General features: G+C 63.5%; 2 protein-coding genes across 5 annotated transcripts; both read left to right on the forward strand.

Moving 5' to 3' along the window:
* The first annotated feature begins 350 nt into the window (after positions 1-350).
* CEND1 (cell cycle exit and neuronal differentiation 1) lies at positions 351-2,860 on the forward strand. Of its 2 annotated transcripts, none has more exons than XM_061203929.1 (2): positions 351-449; positions 1,814-2,860. In XM_061203929.1, the coding sequence occupies exon 2, from the start codon at positions 1,911-1,913 to the stop codon at positions 2,349-2,351; it is 441 nt and encodes a 146-aa protein (XP_061059912.1). In that variant the 5' UTR covers positions 351-449; positions 1,814-1,910; the 3' UTR covers positions 2,352-2,860. The 2 variants fall into 2 exon arrangements, with proteins under 2 accessions (XP_061059912.1, XP_061059913.1); XM_061203930.1 differs by having other exon boundaries at positions 372-426.
* Positions 2,861-9,843: 6,983 nt separating this feature from the next.
* On the forward strand, positions 9,844-16,408 carry GATD1 (glutamine amidotransferase class 1 domain containing 1). Of its 3 annotated transcripts, none has more exons than XM_061202324.1 (8): positions 9,844-9,960; positions 11,511-11,587; positions 12,042-12,147; positions 12,516-12,623; positions 13,695-13,789; positions 14,494-14,587; positions 14,756-14,867; positions 14,944-16,408. In XM_061202324.1, exons 1-8 carry the CDS (start codon positions 9,897-9,899, stop codon positions 14,948-14,950), a joined length of 663 nt encoding a protein of 220 aa, XP_061058307.1. In that variant the 5' UTR covers positions 9,844-9,896; the 3' UTR covers positions 14,951-16,408. The 3 variants fall into 3 exon arrangements, with proteins under 3 accessions (XP_061058307.1, XP_061058308.1, XP_061058309.1); XM_061202326.1 differs by lacking the exon at positions 9,844-9,960 and adding an exon at positions 9,977-10,076; XM_061202325.1 differs by lacking the exon at positions 14,944-16,408 and having other exon boundaries at positions 14,756-14,871.
* The last annotated feature ends 119 nt before the right edge of the window (positions 16,409-16,527 follow it).

The raw sequence follows: 16,527 nt of genomic DNA on the forward strand, positions 1-16,527 counted from the left end.
GTAGGGGTGAGGAGGGGAAGGGCGCCCTCCTGGTAACTGGCTCCCCTCACCCGGCAGTCCTGGGTCCGTCTGCCCACCCACTGACGGGCACACTGGCTGGAGGGGGTCCTGGGCGGAGCGGCCTCCTGACTCCCTCACAATCCGGGATGGGGTTGCGGAAAAGCCAGCCTCGGCCCCTCACCTCCCTGACTCTAAGCTGCCCTTGGGATCAAAAGCGGAGCTGGGTTTGGGGGCCCCAGAGGTCTCAGCCAGCCCGGGGCGCTGTGGTGGCCAAGAGCAGGTGGGCGGAGCCAGCGCTGATGCGGTCCCCGCCCCCCTTCCTGCACCGGAAGCAGTGCATTGTGGGAAGCTCCCAGTCCTTCATCCGCAGCCGCCGCCCGCCGCCCGCCGCCCGCCGTGGTCCCGCGGAGAGCGCGCTGCGCCGAGGTGGGAGCGCCGGGAACAGCAGCGTAAGGCGGCGGGGACTCCGCGGGGTGGGGGCGTTGGGCCCCGCAGGAAGAAGCAGCGGTTCTCCGCTGTGAAGGTCACCGGGGGCCCTCCAGGGCCCTTGCTCTCTCGGGCATAGCGGCCTGGAGGGGGAGGGGTAGCCGGGTGACGTTAGTATGAGCCAGAAATAACCAAGGGTCTGGGGGAGGTGGAGAGTGGACCCCCTGCCCTTTGCAAACTTGATGCCCAGCAGCTGGGTGCCCCTCCAGAATGGCAGGGGTGAGGGGCTGCTGGGGTTCCCCGGGAAGTAGGACAGCAGCTGGGCTTCTCCTCAGGACACCCCCATCACGCCGTGACCTTCAGGCGACCTTCACTGTGGTTAGTGTGCATTGCCAGGGTGGGGACCTGGGGCTGCCACCCCCCACGCAGGCTCCCTCTCCCTGAGGGTGGAGGTGGGAGTTCTCAACGTCCTGGAGAAGCGGCAGACCGCCGGTGTCCGGGTGTCCAGGTGTCCAGGGAGGGAAGACTCAGGTCCAGAGTGGCGAGGCCTGCAGTCCCCCTGCCCTCCCCAGACATTGAGGATCTGGGCCAGGCCTTCCCTACAGCCCAGAGCCCCCGTCCTCTGCCTGGCCCAGATTCAGGGATGCTGAGGCTGATGACAGGACGCCTGCCCACCCCAGACTCACACCAGGGATTCCCTCCACTCCCAGAGGCAGGCGTGGCCTCAGGGTCACGGAGGACTCCCTGCTCTTAGGCCGGAGCAGGCAAGGCCGGTCATGGGGGTGGGTGCCCGGCGCTGGGGGCAGTAGATGGTTGGCTGGGAGGCACAGGCCTGTCACTGCCACCCTGGCTCCTCCAGCCTTCTGAGAAGACACCCTGGTTTTGTCACATCCAGGTCCTGGCGGCCTTGGGCCCATTCCTACCCCACCAAGGCCCGAGAGCCCAGACTCTGGGTTCCCACCCTGCCCTGCCTACCCCCCAGCCCACCCAGCCCTGAGAAGGGTATGCAGTCAGTTCTGCCCAGGCCCACGGGGCTGCTGTCCACCTCCCCTGACCGCACATCCTTCTCAGGGCTGGGTGGGCTCTCTTCCCCACGCTGGGCCACCGTGATGGACACGGCACACGTGTGGGCAAGACCATGTCACAGATGAGGAAACTGAAGCCTCTGGCTGGTCTCATCCCGACACCCCAGCCCAAAGGGGCCCACAGCCCCTGCTTGTGTGCTTGGAGGGGCTTCTCAGAAGGTGGGTGAAGCCAGAAGGAGGCCGAGCCCTGGAAGAAGAGGGTCCAGAGAACTGAACAGGGTCTCTATAGGGACAAGGAGGTGGGAGCTGGACAGGACGCCAAGTCTCTTGTCCCAGCCTCGTTGGGTCTCCCCCCCCACCAGGCTCATAGGATGCCCAGGGGTGAACTGTCCTGAGCTGCTGCGGTCTAGACACCTGCCTGTCCACGCACGCCCCGTGCAGCCCGCCAGCACACCCACCATGGAGTCCAGAGGGAAGTCGACCAGCAGCCCCAAGGCCGACACCAAGGCTGCTGCTGAGGCCCGAGCACCCACCGCTGCGGATGGGAAAGCCCCCTCAGCTAAGCCAGGGAAGAAGGAGGCCCAAGTGGAGAAGCAGGAGCCTCCGGCGGCCCCCACCCTGCCACCTGCGAAGAAGACCCCGGCCAAGGCAGACCCTGCCCTCCTCAACAACCACAGCAACCTGAAGCCGGCCCCCGCAGCCCCCAGCAGCCCCGATGCAGCCCCCGAGCCGAAGGGCCCTGGGGATGGGGCTGAGGAGGGCGAGGCCCCCAGCGGGGGCCCAGGGGGCCAAGACCCCTGCCCTTTCGAGAACTTGACCCCCCTGTTTGTGGCTGGGGGCATGGCTGTGGCAGCTGCAGCCCTGATTCTTGGTGTGGCCTTCCTGGTCCGAAAGAAATGATGGCTGGTGCCCAGGTGGGGGCACAGCCACTTCCTGTACAGACCTCGGGAATCTAGTGCATGCCAAGTTCACACACAGCTATCTATACATACGTAATACATATACTTGTGTACCCCCCATATACACGCAGAGGAAGAGAGAGAGGGACAGGCCCCCTGCCAGCAGTGGAAACCAACCTCCCTCGGTCGGTCGGTCCCCAGCACTTTCCCCTCCGAACCTGGGGGCAGGAGGAGCCCAGGCTCCGTGGGTTACAGAGCAGCACAGGCGGAGCCCTGACATGGGGTGGAGGCTCAGCCTGGACCAGGGCACCTGAGGGCGGAGGAAGGAGTGAGCTGAGTGCGGCCCGCCTGCCCAAGGGCCCCAGTGGTTCTGTGGGCTTCCTGGCAGCAACGTCCCTATGAGCCCCCAGGGTGGGTGCCCCCGGGGCTGGGCAGGGGTCTGGGATGGGTTCTGACCTGGGTCCAGCCCACGTGGGGACATTAAAGCGTGTGGCTGTTTCACTCTCCCCATTTCTGCTCTTTGCTTGCAGCCGGGGGTGGGGCGTTCATCTGGGGGGGCTGACTCCGGGGGGCTGACCTCAGGCGGGCGGAGTTTCCGAGCCACTTGCCCGGTCGCCTGAGCCCTGGCTGGGTGGACAGACAGCCCGAAGGCTGGTGTCGGGAGGGGCTCCCCAAGTTTACCTTCTAGCTGGGCCCCCACATTTCCTGCCCTGACCCCCATCCCACCCTGTGGCAGTTGTCCTGCGGGCAGCTGAGAGCCTGGCAGGGAGGGAGCTGTGCCGGCCTAGCCCCCCACAGACGGCGCCTCCTGCCTCACCCAGCGTCCTCGGAGTCTAACAAGCGTATACATGCAATAACACAGGTAGAGTAGAACCGCTTGGCGGGTGACCATCACCCACGTCCGCTGCCCCACTGTGCCTGCAGGGAGACCATGCTTTGCTGGGCCCGTGGCACGGTGGCAGTGGGCGCTGTGGGAGCCCGATATGCCCTTGCCTGGCCAGCCGGCCACTGGAACCCCGGGCCTGAGAGGAGGCCGAGTCTGAAATAAACTCTAATTCTCTAAAGGCTGGGCTGGCGTCCTCACCTGCACGCGGCAGGGACAGGCTGGGGCTGCCTGCCTGGGTGTGTGGCGTGTCATGTATCCACACCGAGGGCCTTCCAGGGAGGGGCAGGGACCCCCAGGTGCCCCTCACCAGCCCTTCCTGCCACCTCCGTGCCCTTGATCCTGGTGGGCTCTACCCACAGCCCCGCCCAGGGCCTGGCCCCTCCCAGACAGCCACATCCAGGCCTTCCTGCAGGCCCTGACCCTAGATGGACACCCAGGGGCCGCAGGACCCACCCCCAGGCCCAGGCTGCCGGCCGCAGCGTGGGGTCGAGCTGTACTGGAGCCACGTTGGGAGGGGAATGGGGACCTTGGCCCTCGGTCGTCCTCTCCAGCTGGGGACTCTTTCTCCACCCCTCTCTGCGGTGAGCTCGCCACTCGGGGGGGATGGGGAGGTCGCTGCAAGGAGGGGGTGTCCCTCCTCTCATCACCTTCCGCCCGCAGCTCCCGGCCCACCCTGGCCAGGTGTCCAACTGGGGGAGTCGCGCAGGCGTGGGCTCGTGGGGAGGAAGGCCCCCTGGGCTCCAGAAGTGCTCTGCGGGCTTTGTCACCCTGGGCCCCACGGACTTCCTCAAGCTGGTTGGGGGCACGTCTCTCCCTTCTTTTCCAGGTACTCATCCCCCATTGGTGCACCCATACCTCGGGCCCAGACAAGTCCAGGGCCCTTCCTTGGGGTGAACACACCCCAAACAGACCTGACACCCTTGCCCTGAGCCATCTGGCCTGAGCTTGGCCACAAAGAGCAGGCGGGCGGTGCCCACACCCGCAGCCTCCAGCCCGCCTGTCCCACGGGCGACGGGGCTGCCACTTGCCTCCCTTCTCCAGCCAGCCAGCCCCCATCTCCCCTTCTCTCTGTTCTGCTTGCACCTTAAATGCAAACAAACGAGGATCCTTCTGCCATTTTAGGGGACTTGGGGCAGGATGGAGGTGACTGTGAAGGTGAGCTCTGTCACCTTCAGCTGGACACCCAGGGCTCGGTCCTCCCGACGTGGTGATGTTCTCCCCGTGTTGCTGCCTCATTTTACTTCTCGATTCTCTATTAAAGGATGTTTAGGTTGTTTCAGAATTTTTGCAACTTTAGACAAAGCAGTAATGGAAATCCTTGTCCTGCCCCGGTGCCCTGTGTCTTTGGGCATCCTGCATGCACATCTGACCTTTATTTTATTGTGGTAAAATGTACATTATATAAAATTCACCATTTTATCTTAAACTTTTCGGTGCACAGGGCTTTGGCATTAATCACATCCACACTGCTGTGCTAGCATCACACCATCTGCCTCCGGAAATCATTCATCGCCCCAAACTGACAGTCTGTCCCCATTAAACACTCACTCCCCATTCCCTCCCCCCCACCCCCGGCCCTCACCATCTACTTTCTGTCTCTATGAATGACGACTCTGGGGACGTCATGTGAGTGGAATCAGACAGGATTTGTCCTTCTGTGTCTGGCTTATTCACTGAGCATAACGTCCCCAAGCTTCATCCATGTTGTAGCCTGTGTCAGGATCTCCTTCTTTTTAAGGCTGACTACCCCATCATATGCATGGACCACCTTTTGTGTGTCCGTCATTCGCTGATGGGCACTGGGCTGCCTCTACCTGTAAGGCTGCTGTGAACATGGGTGTGTGCACACCTGAGGCCCTCCCTGCGGTTCTCCTGGGACTCGCCCAGAGGTAGGCCACACTGTGTGTGCACCTTAAACTCGGCTGCCCTGTCTCGTGCCTATGAGTCGGCCACGAGAGGAGAGCTCCCCTCTCTTGGTGACACAGGAGCAGGTGAAGCACTCAAGGTTTTAAAGCCCATCTGGGGACTTCCCTGGTGGCGCAGTGGTTAAGTATCCGCCTGCCAGTGCAGGGGACACGGGTTCGAGCCCTGGTCCGGGAAGCTCCCACATGCCGTGGAGCAACTAAGCCTGCGAGCCACAACTACTGAGCCCGCATGCCACAACTACTGAAGCCCGTGCGCCTAGAGCCCGCGCTCTGCAACACAAGAAGCCACCGCAGTGAGAAGCCCGCGCACCGCAACGAAGAGTAGCCCCCACTCGCCGCAACTAGAGAAAGTCCGCGCGCAGCAACAAAGACCCAATACAGCCAAAAATAAATAAATAAATAAATAATATAAATAAAAAATAAAAATAAAGTCCATCTGAACGGGGGAAGCTGGCCACTTCTGGTTGTTTCTGTTTGCACTGATCCAACTGCTACTTTTCACCAGGTTCTTGGCCATCTGGGCCTTGCCTTTTCTGATTTTTTTTTTTTTAAGATTTTTATTTTATTTATTTATTTTTGGCTGTATTGGGTCTTGGTTGCTGCTCGCGGGTTTCCTCTAGTTGTGGCGAGCGGGGGCTACTCTTCGTTGTGGTGCGCGGGCTTCTCATTGCGGTGGCTTCTCTTTGTTGTGGAGCACGGGCTCTAGGCGCGCAGGCTCGGTAGTTGTGGCTCTCAGGTTCAGTAGTTGTGGCTCACGGGATCTAGAGCGTAGGCTCAGTAGTTGTGGCGCACGGGCTTAGTTGCTCTGCGACATGTGGGATCTTCCCGGACCAGGGCTCGAACCCGTGTCCCCTGCATTGGCAGGCGGATTCTTAACCACTGCGCCACCAGGGAAGTCCTCTTTATGTGTTTTATATTCCAAGCCTTCATCAAATGGCACTTATCTGCATTCAGTGGCTGGCTTACACCTCACTCTGTTTCCTGCATCTAGAAGTTCCAAAATCTCAGTTTATCACACAGAACTGTTGTTCCCTTTACCATGCAAGTTTTGGAATCTCGGTTAGAAGGATTCTCCCTTGTTGTAGTCTAATACTCTTGGCATTTACTCACATTTAGGCCTTTAACGCATCTGGACCTTAGGTTTCGTGTGGAGTAAGCTGGAGAGCTTGTGGTCTTTCTTTCTCACCAGCAGGTGTGATGGGCCAGCCTCAGGCGGTGGACGGTCCCCCTAGCCCCATGGTGACTCTGTCTCCTGCTGTCACTTCCCACACAGCCAGGGCCTATCCTGAGCCTGGGTCTGCCTGCACCTGCCACAAGGCCACACTGTAGTTTTGTGATATCACTGTGTAACCATCTCCCGTTTCTTCTGAGGCTCAGCTTCTCGTTCATAGCATCTCTAAGCTTGAGGAATGTAGGCATGCTTCCAAAATGAGAAAAAAAACCCAAAACAAACAAACAAACAAAAACAACCTCTTGGGCATGCCCAGGCTAACTTAAGTTACTTTTATTACAGAACTGCTTTTATTTCTTTATTTTTATTACAGAACTACTTTTATTTATTTATTTATTTGGCTGCATCGGGTCTTAGTTGCAGCTTGCGGGCTCCAGAGGGCGTGGGCTCGGTAGTTGCGGCACGCGGGCTTAGTTGCCCCGCAGCACGTGGGATCTTAGTTCCCTGACCAGGGATCGAACCCGAATCCCCTGCATTGGAAGGCAGATGCTTAACCACTGGACCACCAAGGAAGTCCCAGAACTACTTTTAAGGTCTAAACAAAATACCAGCTATAAAAAGTATTCAGTGTATAAAGAGTACACACTGTAAATCCCACTCGAACTTACAAGGACACCTGAAAACCAGGAGAACTCAGATGGCAGCAGCGTCTCCAGGGACGGAGGCCCCAGTGGGCTGGGCACTGAGGGAGGGGCTGCCAGGATAAGCTGTGTCACACATGGGGTCACCGTATAGGGACGCAAAAGGTGTAGGGGTCCAGTTTGCTTTCCTCTCTAGCACCCTCTCCTCTCCCGAGCGTAACTTCCCTTTGGGGACCCCACCCTGGCACGCATCCTCGGTGTGCCCGGGGGTGGGAATGCCAATGCCTCAGGATCCTGCCCTCCGCAGACATGGGCATGGCCAGGTAGGGGCCTCTGGAAACGCTCTTCCTCCAGCAGGGCAGAACAACCGAGGCCTGGGGAGGGCAGAGGTGCGGGCGGCTCACTACTGCGGACCCTCCCCCTTGGCTGCTGCATCGGGCCTCTCTGATTCCTGGGCCTTCAGCGCACCCCTGGCCCCGAGGCTCCCTGACCTCAGGGAGGTCCCAGGGCCGGGCAGGCAGAGGCTCCCTGTGCCCCAGTGACTGGTCCCGCCGTGCCTGGGCTTCCTGTCTGGTGCCTTCGGCCCCTGGAGCCGGTGCTGGCTGCCCGAGGGCTGCTGAGCAGAGCAAAGGCCTCACCACCTCCACATGCCACGCCCCCCGCCCCCCAGCCCTGGCATCAGGCACCTGTCCCGGCAGGAGAGAAGTGCACGCCTGTGTGTTGCAGAGAGCGCTGAGGGGACGTCCCTGGGATCCACCCCAGCACGTGGGAACAAAGCCTGGTTGTAAGTCAGCGCCCCCCTCCAGCCCAGTGGTACCCGGAGGTGTGTTTGAGGGGAACCCCATTCAGACCCTCCTCTGGATCCTCCAGGTGACCGCTGCTCCGTCCTGATGTCCTGGGCATTGGGATGGGCCAGCTTGAGACAGAACCCACCTCCCTGTCACATCACCCCACTCCAGGCCACAGTTCGCCACTGCCTGCCCAACTGCCTGATGTCCTCCGGCCAGGCCCTGGCAGCCTGGGGTCAGACAGTGGAACCAGCTGATCTGTCCTCTCAACAGTACTGCTGAAGCCCCACCCGAGGCAGAGGGACCCTGTGCCCAGCCCGCTGCCCTGGCCTCAGCCGCCCCAGGCTTTAGGGGCTGGTGCGGGGTCTGCATAACCCACAGGTGCTTGAGGTCTAAGTCTCTGGATCCCACCCTGCCCAGCCTTGGCCAAAAGAGAACCCGGAACTGAGGGGCCTTAGCCCTGCTGGGAAGAGGGATGCATCCTGGGCCTGGGACATGGGTCACTCTGCCTGCTGCCTGGGTAGCTGGCCTGCCCATGACACACCCACCCTGAGAGAGCCCCAATCCCAAGTCCTTATATGGGAGGCCCACTCGGCAGTCAGGCTGAGCTAACAAAGGGGCACTCAGGGCAGTCCTTGCATGGGGTGTTCTCAGAACAGGAGAACTGGGTAGACAGTGCCTTAGTGCCCATGGGCTTTGACGGATGGTTAGGAGTTTGATGGGCAGAGAGGCACTCCAGCATTCCAGAGGTAGGAATAGGAAGTGCAAAGGCCCCCAGGGAAAGGCTCAGGCATGCTCTGAAAAGAGGAAGTTGCCAGGGGAGCAAAAGCAGGGGTGACCTGAAGCACTGGTCACCAAGCCCCCCAGGAATGGCCCCCCACTCACCCGGCCTTGGCTTCCAGGGTGAGCAAGTTCCAGAGACAGGAATGAAACGCTGGTGCAGGACAATAGGACCTGTGATCCCCACGTACCTTGTGCCTCAGGGTCCCAAACAAGTGCAAGAGCCCAGGTTCAAGGGCGTCACAACCCCCAACAGCAGAGCCCCTGTGCCCAGCCCCCAGGCCTCCCCCACCTTCACCTGCCCCACCCGGGCACTCGCTATTGGACAAGGAGGTACCTGAATACCGTGTAGATGATGCCGGGGGGAAGTGGGTGACCCTACACCTCAGGTGTGACCCAGGGCAAGGGCTGTGGGATGGGGCTCAGCAGGACGGGTGGGGGCTCTGAAGGGGGAGCCCCAACCTCTCAGGTCTAGATCCTTCCCAGAAGACAGTCACCAGGTCTGGGCTGCTGGCTGTAGATCTGTCTGGTCCCCAGGCCCTCCTGCATCTGCTCCGAGAGGAGGAGTCACCTGCCAGTCGCTCCCCTGCAGCAGCCGCCATCACCCCCAGGTGTGCACGGCCACCTGGCCCAGATGTGGGCCCTGAGGCCGGGCCTGAGTAACAGGCCCCACCTCAACCGCAGGGGGTGGGGTGTGAGGGACAGGGGCCGCCCCCTGGGATGGGAACCCACTCAGGAAGGGGCAGCGAGCCTGCAACCCCACCTGGGGGGCACCCCAGTCATCATGACAGGTCATCTTGTGTGTGTCCTCCCCACTGGACACAGGGGCAGACACGGAGAGGTAGGCCACTGCCAGATCCCGAATGAGGCTTCTGGCTTGTGAGGCCCCATGCCACCACCGCTGCCTCTGTGCAGGATGCCCCTCCCAACTCCACATGCCACGTGGGACCCGTACCCTCGCAGGCTGGCCTGCGCGGCCCTGGACTGGGCTTGGGAAGGGGAAGGAACCGTGCCTCTGACCGCGGGCAGGAGTCGGGCCAGGGGTCTGCTCAGGGCTGCTGAGGGATCTGGCCCGAGAAGACCCTCGGAGGCCTCTCCTGCGGCCCCGCGCCCACGCTCAGACCTCTCTGCGGGCCCGCCGGGGCCAAGAGGCTGACGGCGTCGGAGGAGTGGCCCGGGCAGACCTTGACCTGGACTCCGACCCGGACCAGGGCTGGGAGGGAGAGGCGGGGCGGGAGGCGGGATGGCGCATGCGCCCGGCGCGGCTCAGCCCAGCCCCCAGGCCGCCGCGGCCCTTGACCTTGCCCCTGCCACGCTCCGCGCACGCGCAGGCCGCACAGGCCGTGGCTGGGCCCATGGCGTCCGAGCGGCTCCCGAACCGGCCAGCCTGCCTCCTCGTGGCCAGCGGCGCCGCCGAAGGTGAGGCTCGAGAGGGCGGGGCGGGCGGGGCCGGGGGCCGTCCGCCGCGAGTGCTTCCGCCCGGGCCGAGCCTCTGTGGAGACGAGAACCGGGGATGACGGCCCGCCGCGGGTCTGGTCAGTACGCCGGGCAGCCGCCCTGGGGGAGCCGGGGAGGCGGGGCGGCGAGGGCAGTGGTGTCTCCTTCCCGCACCCTCTCCGCTGCCCGCCGGCCCGGCACACGGCCCGGAGGACGAGGGTGGGGAAGGGACGAGTCCGGTGGGCTCGCGGGCGCCGTGGCTGGTGGGGCCCGGTTCTCCGCCAAGGCCTCTGGGTGCTCAGGGTCAGCAGGGGAGGAACGAGCCGGTGAGGGTGGCTGGCGCACTTCCTGGGTCCTCCCCTTGCTGCCTCCATCGCAGAGGAGTGATGAGCCCAAAGTCGAATGGCGGGGAGGTGGAGAACCAGGGTTGGGACCCAGGGTCCGACTCTGGAGTCTGTCCCCGTCTTGACTTCTGTAGCTGCCCAAGTGGGCGAGGGAGTGAGGACCGTGGGTCATGGGGTCACAGTGTGCTGAGCCCCAGGGCCCCTGAGCTGTCCCCAGAATGAGGGATGGAGGAACCGAGGGACGCCCCCCGCCCCCGCATGGGGAGTTCAAGGGTGAGCCATCGAGAGTGGGGTTCAGTCCTGAAGACGTAGGTGGCTGGTCGGAGTGGGGTAAGGGTGAGGAGGGGTCGCACTGGCTTGGCTGTGCCACGGGGAAGGGATGCTGAGGACATGGGGTGGGGGCACAGCTCTGACAAGGCTCCTGCGCTCTGTGGGCAGGACGAGCGGGCCCTCCAGAGTCCCTTCAGGGGACCCTGGGGCGGAGCAGGTGGGGGTGGGAGGGCTGGAGGAACTGGGCAGAACTGGGGAGACCATCTTTGCCCAATTTGTGGACTCTTTACGATGAATGTGTATTAATTTGTAAGAGTGAATAAAGGTGAAGGCGAGGTTTCGGGATTGGGTCCCTCGATTAAATAAAGGTGGAGGGATGCAGATCAAGTCCCTTTAGAAGCAGGCGTCTCTGGTGGGGGGCCTCAGCTCCCAGCAGCCGGGAGCCTTCGGACTGGGCATGCGCAGAAGAGGCTGCACGCAGCCCCGGGGCTGGGGCGGTAGGCAGGACCCGGGAACTCGGTGAGGAAAGGAGCCAGCGTCCCCCGGCCTGTGCAGAGGAGACCAGACGCACCGCGCTTCCTGCTGACACCTGCTGCGGCCCCACCTCCACGGCCACAGGCCTCGCTCACTGCCGCTCCTCTGTGGCTGCATTCGGGGGTGGGGCTGGTGCTCAGCCCGTGTGGTTCGGTGCGTAGACAAGCAGAGTGTCAGGGAACCTCATGCGTGGGTTTGCCTTCTGGAAAGGCCTTTAGTGGTCAGGCTGGGGAGACAGCCCCCCTCGGGGGGCCGGGGGGCTAGGGCTGCTACCCCAGCCATGTGAGGGGCGGGCCCCGGGGTGAGGTGGGGCTAGGGGCTGCTCCCCAGGGTGGTCCGGGGCCGGGAGGAGCCCTGCACCCACCGGGCCGCATCTCCTCGCAGGCGTGTCGGCCCAGTCCTTCCTCCACTGCTTCACACTGGCCAGCGCCGCCTTCAATCTGCAGGTGGCCACCCCCGGGGTAAGTCCAGCCACCCCCTTCTCCAGGAGAGCGTTTCACGCCCTGGGAGGAGCCGGGAGCCAGCTTGGGCTGAGGGCCCACGACCCCGGTGGCACCATCTAGTTCTCTTCCCCATTTTCTGAGACCTTTGGTCACGTGTGAGTGAGGGTGGCACAGACCTACCATTGGGAGGACTTCTCGGCCCTCGATGGTGTGGAACTCAGGGTCACAGAAGTGACCCATCAGGTGTTTCTCACTGCACTAAGGGTCACCCCTGAGGTGGGTGGGACACTTGCTTCCACTTTATAGGCAGGAGACTGAGGCCACCCAGGGGCAGGAGGGGGTTGGGTGTGGCGAGGCTTGCCGAGGGGCTGGGTGGTCGGGTCCCTTTGTCCCGAGGGACTGCTGTCAGTCCCAGCCCTTGTCAGCATTTTCTTGAGCCAATAGCGGGGCGTCTCATGCTGGGCTCCTGCAGGGGAAGACCATGGACTTCGTGGACGTGAACGAGAGCAACGCGCGCTGGGTGCAGGACTTCCGCCTCAAGGCCTACGCCAGCCCCGCCAAGCTCGAGTCCATCGACGGTGCGGGGCCTTGGGGGTCTGGGTGGGGGGGTGGTTCCAGCTGGGGTCATGGCCCCGAAGTGCTCGCTCACTCTGTTCCTGGAGCATCCAGGGGCTTGTCACGAAGCACTGTGGCCATCCAGGGCCGTGTCCGGTCCTGCGTCCTGTGGCCAGAGTTCTCCAGCTCGGTCTGGGGGAGGGAGTTGGCAGGCACACAGAGGTGGTTTGTGGGCCTTGGGAGCCTTAGCCCACGTGGGGATAAGTGACACAATCCTTGTGACACGGTGGCTGGCAGGAGCAGAGAGGAGCTGGGCTGGTGGCCGTGTAGGGCCTGGTCCCAGCTGGCGACCTCGCCGTCTGTGACTGACTGGGCTGTGGTCTCCCGCCAGGTGCCCGGTACCACGCCCTCCTGATTCCCAGCTGTCCTGGGGCCCTGGCTGACCTGGCCAGCAGTGGGTCCCTGGCTCGCATCCTGCAGCACTTCCGCTCCGAGAGCAGTAGGTGGTCCCCGGGACTGGGGTTGGGGTGTGTATGCAGGTTCGTGGGAAGTGGGGCTCCACCAACAGGGAGGAGAGGTGGGGAGATGCCCAGTGAGGGGCGTGGGAGGTGATGGCCATGGACTGCGGGGTTCAGGTTTTGTTGCTGGAGATGCCAGGTCATTTCAGGAGCCAGATAGGGTAGGTGTGAAGAGCCATGATTCTGACCAGTGAGCAGACAAGTTTAGTCAGCATGTGTACACACACACACACACACACACACACACACACACACACACACATTCAGGAGGGGCATCCCTTCCCCATCCCTCCTTCCCCGACTTTGTGCCCATCAGGCCGCTGCCCCTGTGGTCCCTCTGCCTGGCTCTCTCGGGGGCTCATGGCTGGGGATGCTTACCCCCCTAGATGGGCAGGCAGGATGCTTGCTTTGTTCCCGGTGGGGTTTGGGCTCAGAGGCCGGTGGGGTGGGGCGGCTGGGAGGACTTCTGCTCTGTGGAGACATGGCGCACTGCCCTGGCCTGGCATTGGCGGTGATGGGCAAGTCGCTGCGATGGGGATGGGATGCTCGTTAGGGCCCAACAGGCAAACCCAGGGGCTCCACACAGCGTCCTTTGTTGGTGGGAACGGGGCCTCCTCTCCCCAGGCAGCGATTGTCTGAGCCGCCTCGGCCGTGGGAACGCACTCATGCCAGGCTGCCCTGAGAGGGAGGCTCGGAGCCAGGGGCCTGCGGGGCAAGAGGAGGGCCGGGGCGCCTCCCCCTGCTGCATTCGGAGGCGGGGGGCTCCCAGGCGGGCTGCCCCGCGGTGCCTAGAGGCCAAGTCGGGGCCTGGAGCCGGGCGGGTGGTTCTGCGGGGCAGAGGGTGGCGGCGCTCCGGTGTGACAGGTGCACCTGGCACCCGCCTTCTCTTGTTGTACCTGTTTCTTGGCCACGAGAACGGCTTGAGGGGATCTGGGCTCTAAACAAATCCTAGTTCTGAGTTGTGTCTGGGGAGGGGAGCCAGGGGAGTGGGAGTGTTGGCAGGGGCCTGGGCGGCTTCCAGTGTCTCACCCTGGCCTTGGCCCTGCTTCCAGAGCCCATCTGTGCTGTGGGCCATGGCGTTGCCGCCCTCTGCTGTGCCACCAATGAGGACAGGTCCTGGGTGTTCCAAGGCTACAGCGTCACGGGGGTGAGTGCGCTGCAGGGGTGCTGGGCTGTGGATGGGTATGGAAGATGTGCACACGCATCTGAGAGCAGGGGGCCTGCTTGGGGGCCTGCTTGGGGGCCCAGGGTCCCCTCCAGTGGGGGCAGCAGTTGTTTGCCCAGATGGGGCTCTTGGTTACCAGCATGGGGCAGGGGGTGGGGAGCAGGGGTCCTTCGGGGCCTTGTTTCATGCCTGTTGAGTGTGTCACTCCTTTCGGGTCCAGGAAGCGGTGCCGCCACTTGGGCAGAGGGCCTGGCTGGACGTGGGGCCAGAGTCCGGGTCCTGGGGCAGGTCTGGGGGGGTCTGCCCGGCGAGGACTGAGGCCTAGGCGCGGGGGCTGCACGGGGCCGGCCTGGCCGGTGGCTGGGAGAGGACAGAAGGAGAGGGGCAGGGGCTCTGCTCAGGGGGGGGACCTCGGTCGCCACTCCTCGCGTGGCTCTGTGCTCGACCCCCAGCCCCTCTGCTCGTTGAAAGGTTCTGCCCTGCGGTCACCTGCCCGGCTCATTCTGGTCACCCGTGTGCCCCGATGCTGGGCGAGGCGGTGACAGGCAGCTTCCGCCCCACGGTGGCCACCCCACGGCGGGAGAGCCTCAGCCCCGGCCCCTGCTGCGGGCCCCTCCACCCTCAGCAGCCCCCACGTGGCGGGCGTGAGCCTGGGTGCCCTGAGCCTGGGTGCCCTTCCCTCGCAGCCTTCTGTGTACGAGCTCGTCCGGGCGCCCGGCTTCGCCCACCTGCCCCTGGTCGTGGAGGACTTCGTGAAGGACGCGGGGGCCTGCTTCAGTGGTGAGTGGGGGCCCTGGCCAGGCCCGCCTGCTGGGGCTGAGTATCCAAAGGACCTGGGGGGCCAGCCCTTGACCACGAGTCCCCGGCCCGGGAGGGCAGGTGCAGGAGGGTCTCAGGAGCCGGCCCAGCACGTGGCCTGAGGCCTGGGCCCCTGGGGGTCTCCTGCAGCCAGCGAGCCTGACGCCGTGCACGTGGTGCTGGACCGCCACCTGGTCACTGGCCAGAACGCCGGCTCCACCGTCCCGGCCGTGCAGAACCTGCTCTTCCTCTGCGGCAGCCGGTGAGGGGCCTTGGCCTGGGTGGCGGGTGGGATGCTGCCTTGTGACCGGCGCCTTGACCCGGCCTCCATCCCACAGGAAGTGAGGTGGCCCCGAACTGAGCCCGCCAGCGGATGCCGCCACCTCCAGATGTCCTGGGTGTCCCCAGAGGCAGCTGGACTTTCAGGCCTCCGGGGACCCCACCTCCACGACACCCCGGCCTGGCTTGCTGGGGGCTCTGAGAATCCTCCCTGAGGGGTGAAGGCTCTGGGGGAGGGGCTGAGCCCCCAACCCTGCAGAGTCTCCTCAGGGAGGGGTGGGGAGCGCCGAGGGGCCCGCTGGCGGCCGGGTGGTCCTGGAGCATTTTGAGTGCCCCACAGAGGGTCGGCTGTGGGTCCGGGCTGGGGTTTTGGCTCCCCTGCCCGTCCCTGTTCACCCTGGCGGGGGGAGCAGAGGCTGAGCCTTCCTGGAAGCTGGGTGCCTGCCGGCTGGGATCCCAGGGTCCCGCTTCTGTGCTGAGGCTCCTCCCAGGCCTCCCTGCGGTCTCCCCAGGCCTTTGGGCGTTGGTGGGGGCTGGGTGGGGAGGGCCCCGCTGGCTGGTGCTGAAAAACCTGCTCTCACCCTAACCCTTGCCTAGTGCACGGTTTCAAACGTGATGGCGACTCCATGTTAAGGCCAGGATGGACCTTGGGGTGGATGCTGCAGTGTCACCACGTCCCTTCTGATGTTGAGAGAAACACTTAATTGTGGATACAACACACGGCCCTGCCCAGGTGGCCTCGGGTCCTGACGGCCGAGCCTGGTTTTGCAGCTGCTCTGCCTGTTTCAAGGTGGATGTGACGGAGCCGAGTTCCACTTGGAAGAAGGCCTTGAGTGTGGCTGGCTGGGCTGGGTTGGCAGGGGCGGCGACAGTCCTGGGGATGCCAGGTGGCTGTCCAGCCAGCCGAGTCCCAGTGCAGCCTGGTCGCTCTCCAGCTTCCCCAGGGCACCTGTCCTGGCCTGTGGCCCTTGGCTGGGGCCTCCTGGAGCTGCTCTGGCCCCGTGTGTGTCACCATCCTTGTCTCAGCCTGACTAGCTCTGCCGCATCCAACCCCTCAGAACAAAGGAGGAGGAAGCAGGGCGCCCCGAGTCGGAGGCGATGCTCCCACGTGCTCCTTTCTGTCCGGCATCTCCCGGTGTCAGGGCCCTTGCCACCTGCTGGCCTGCTTTGTGCACACGTGGGGCCTGGGCAGCCCCATCGGTCATCCCGTGTTTGCAGTCCTCACATCACGGAGTCATGGACATCTCTGGACAAAAAGTTTTTTTCAAATGATGATGCCTTCTGACTGTGCAGACCAAGACCCAGGCGGGCTCTGCGGGGGCCCCTCCACAGCCCTGCTCCCTGGTGGCTGGTGCTCTCTGAGTCTGCCCCACTGGCTGGTCCTGGGTATGCCAGGTCCAGGGCACTGGGGTGGCCACTGGGTGGGTGCAGGTGCCTGTGCCCCCGGGGGTTCCCCACATGCCCGGGGTGTTTAAAATAGACCCTGAGGTTTATCCAAGAGAAAGACCTACAACTCCACTAAAACAGTGCGTGAACATCCGTGGTGTTTTTCGCGATAAGTTGTAGCTTCCATAAAAGGAGCATTCTTACTACTGGACAATATTCATGTCCATGTGGTGGACCCTTGGAAACGTCATGCTCAG

Source organism: Eubalaena glacialis, chromosome 10 (genome assembly GCF_028564815.1).
Source record: "Eubalaena glacialis isolate mEubGla1 chromosome 10, mEubGla1.1.hap2.+ XY, whole genome shotgun sequence".
Classification (NCBI taxonomy): Eukaryota; Metazoa; Chordata; class Mammalia; order Artiodactyla; family Balaenidae; genus Eubalaena; species Eubalaena glacialis.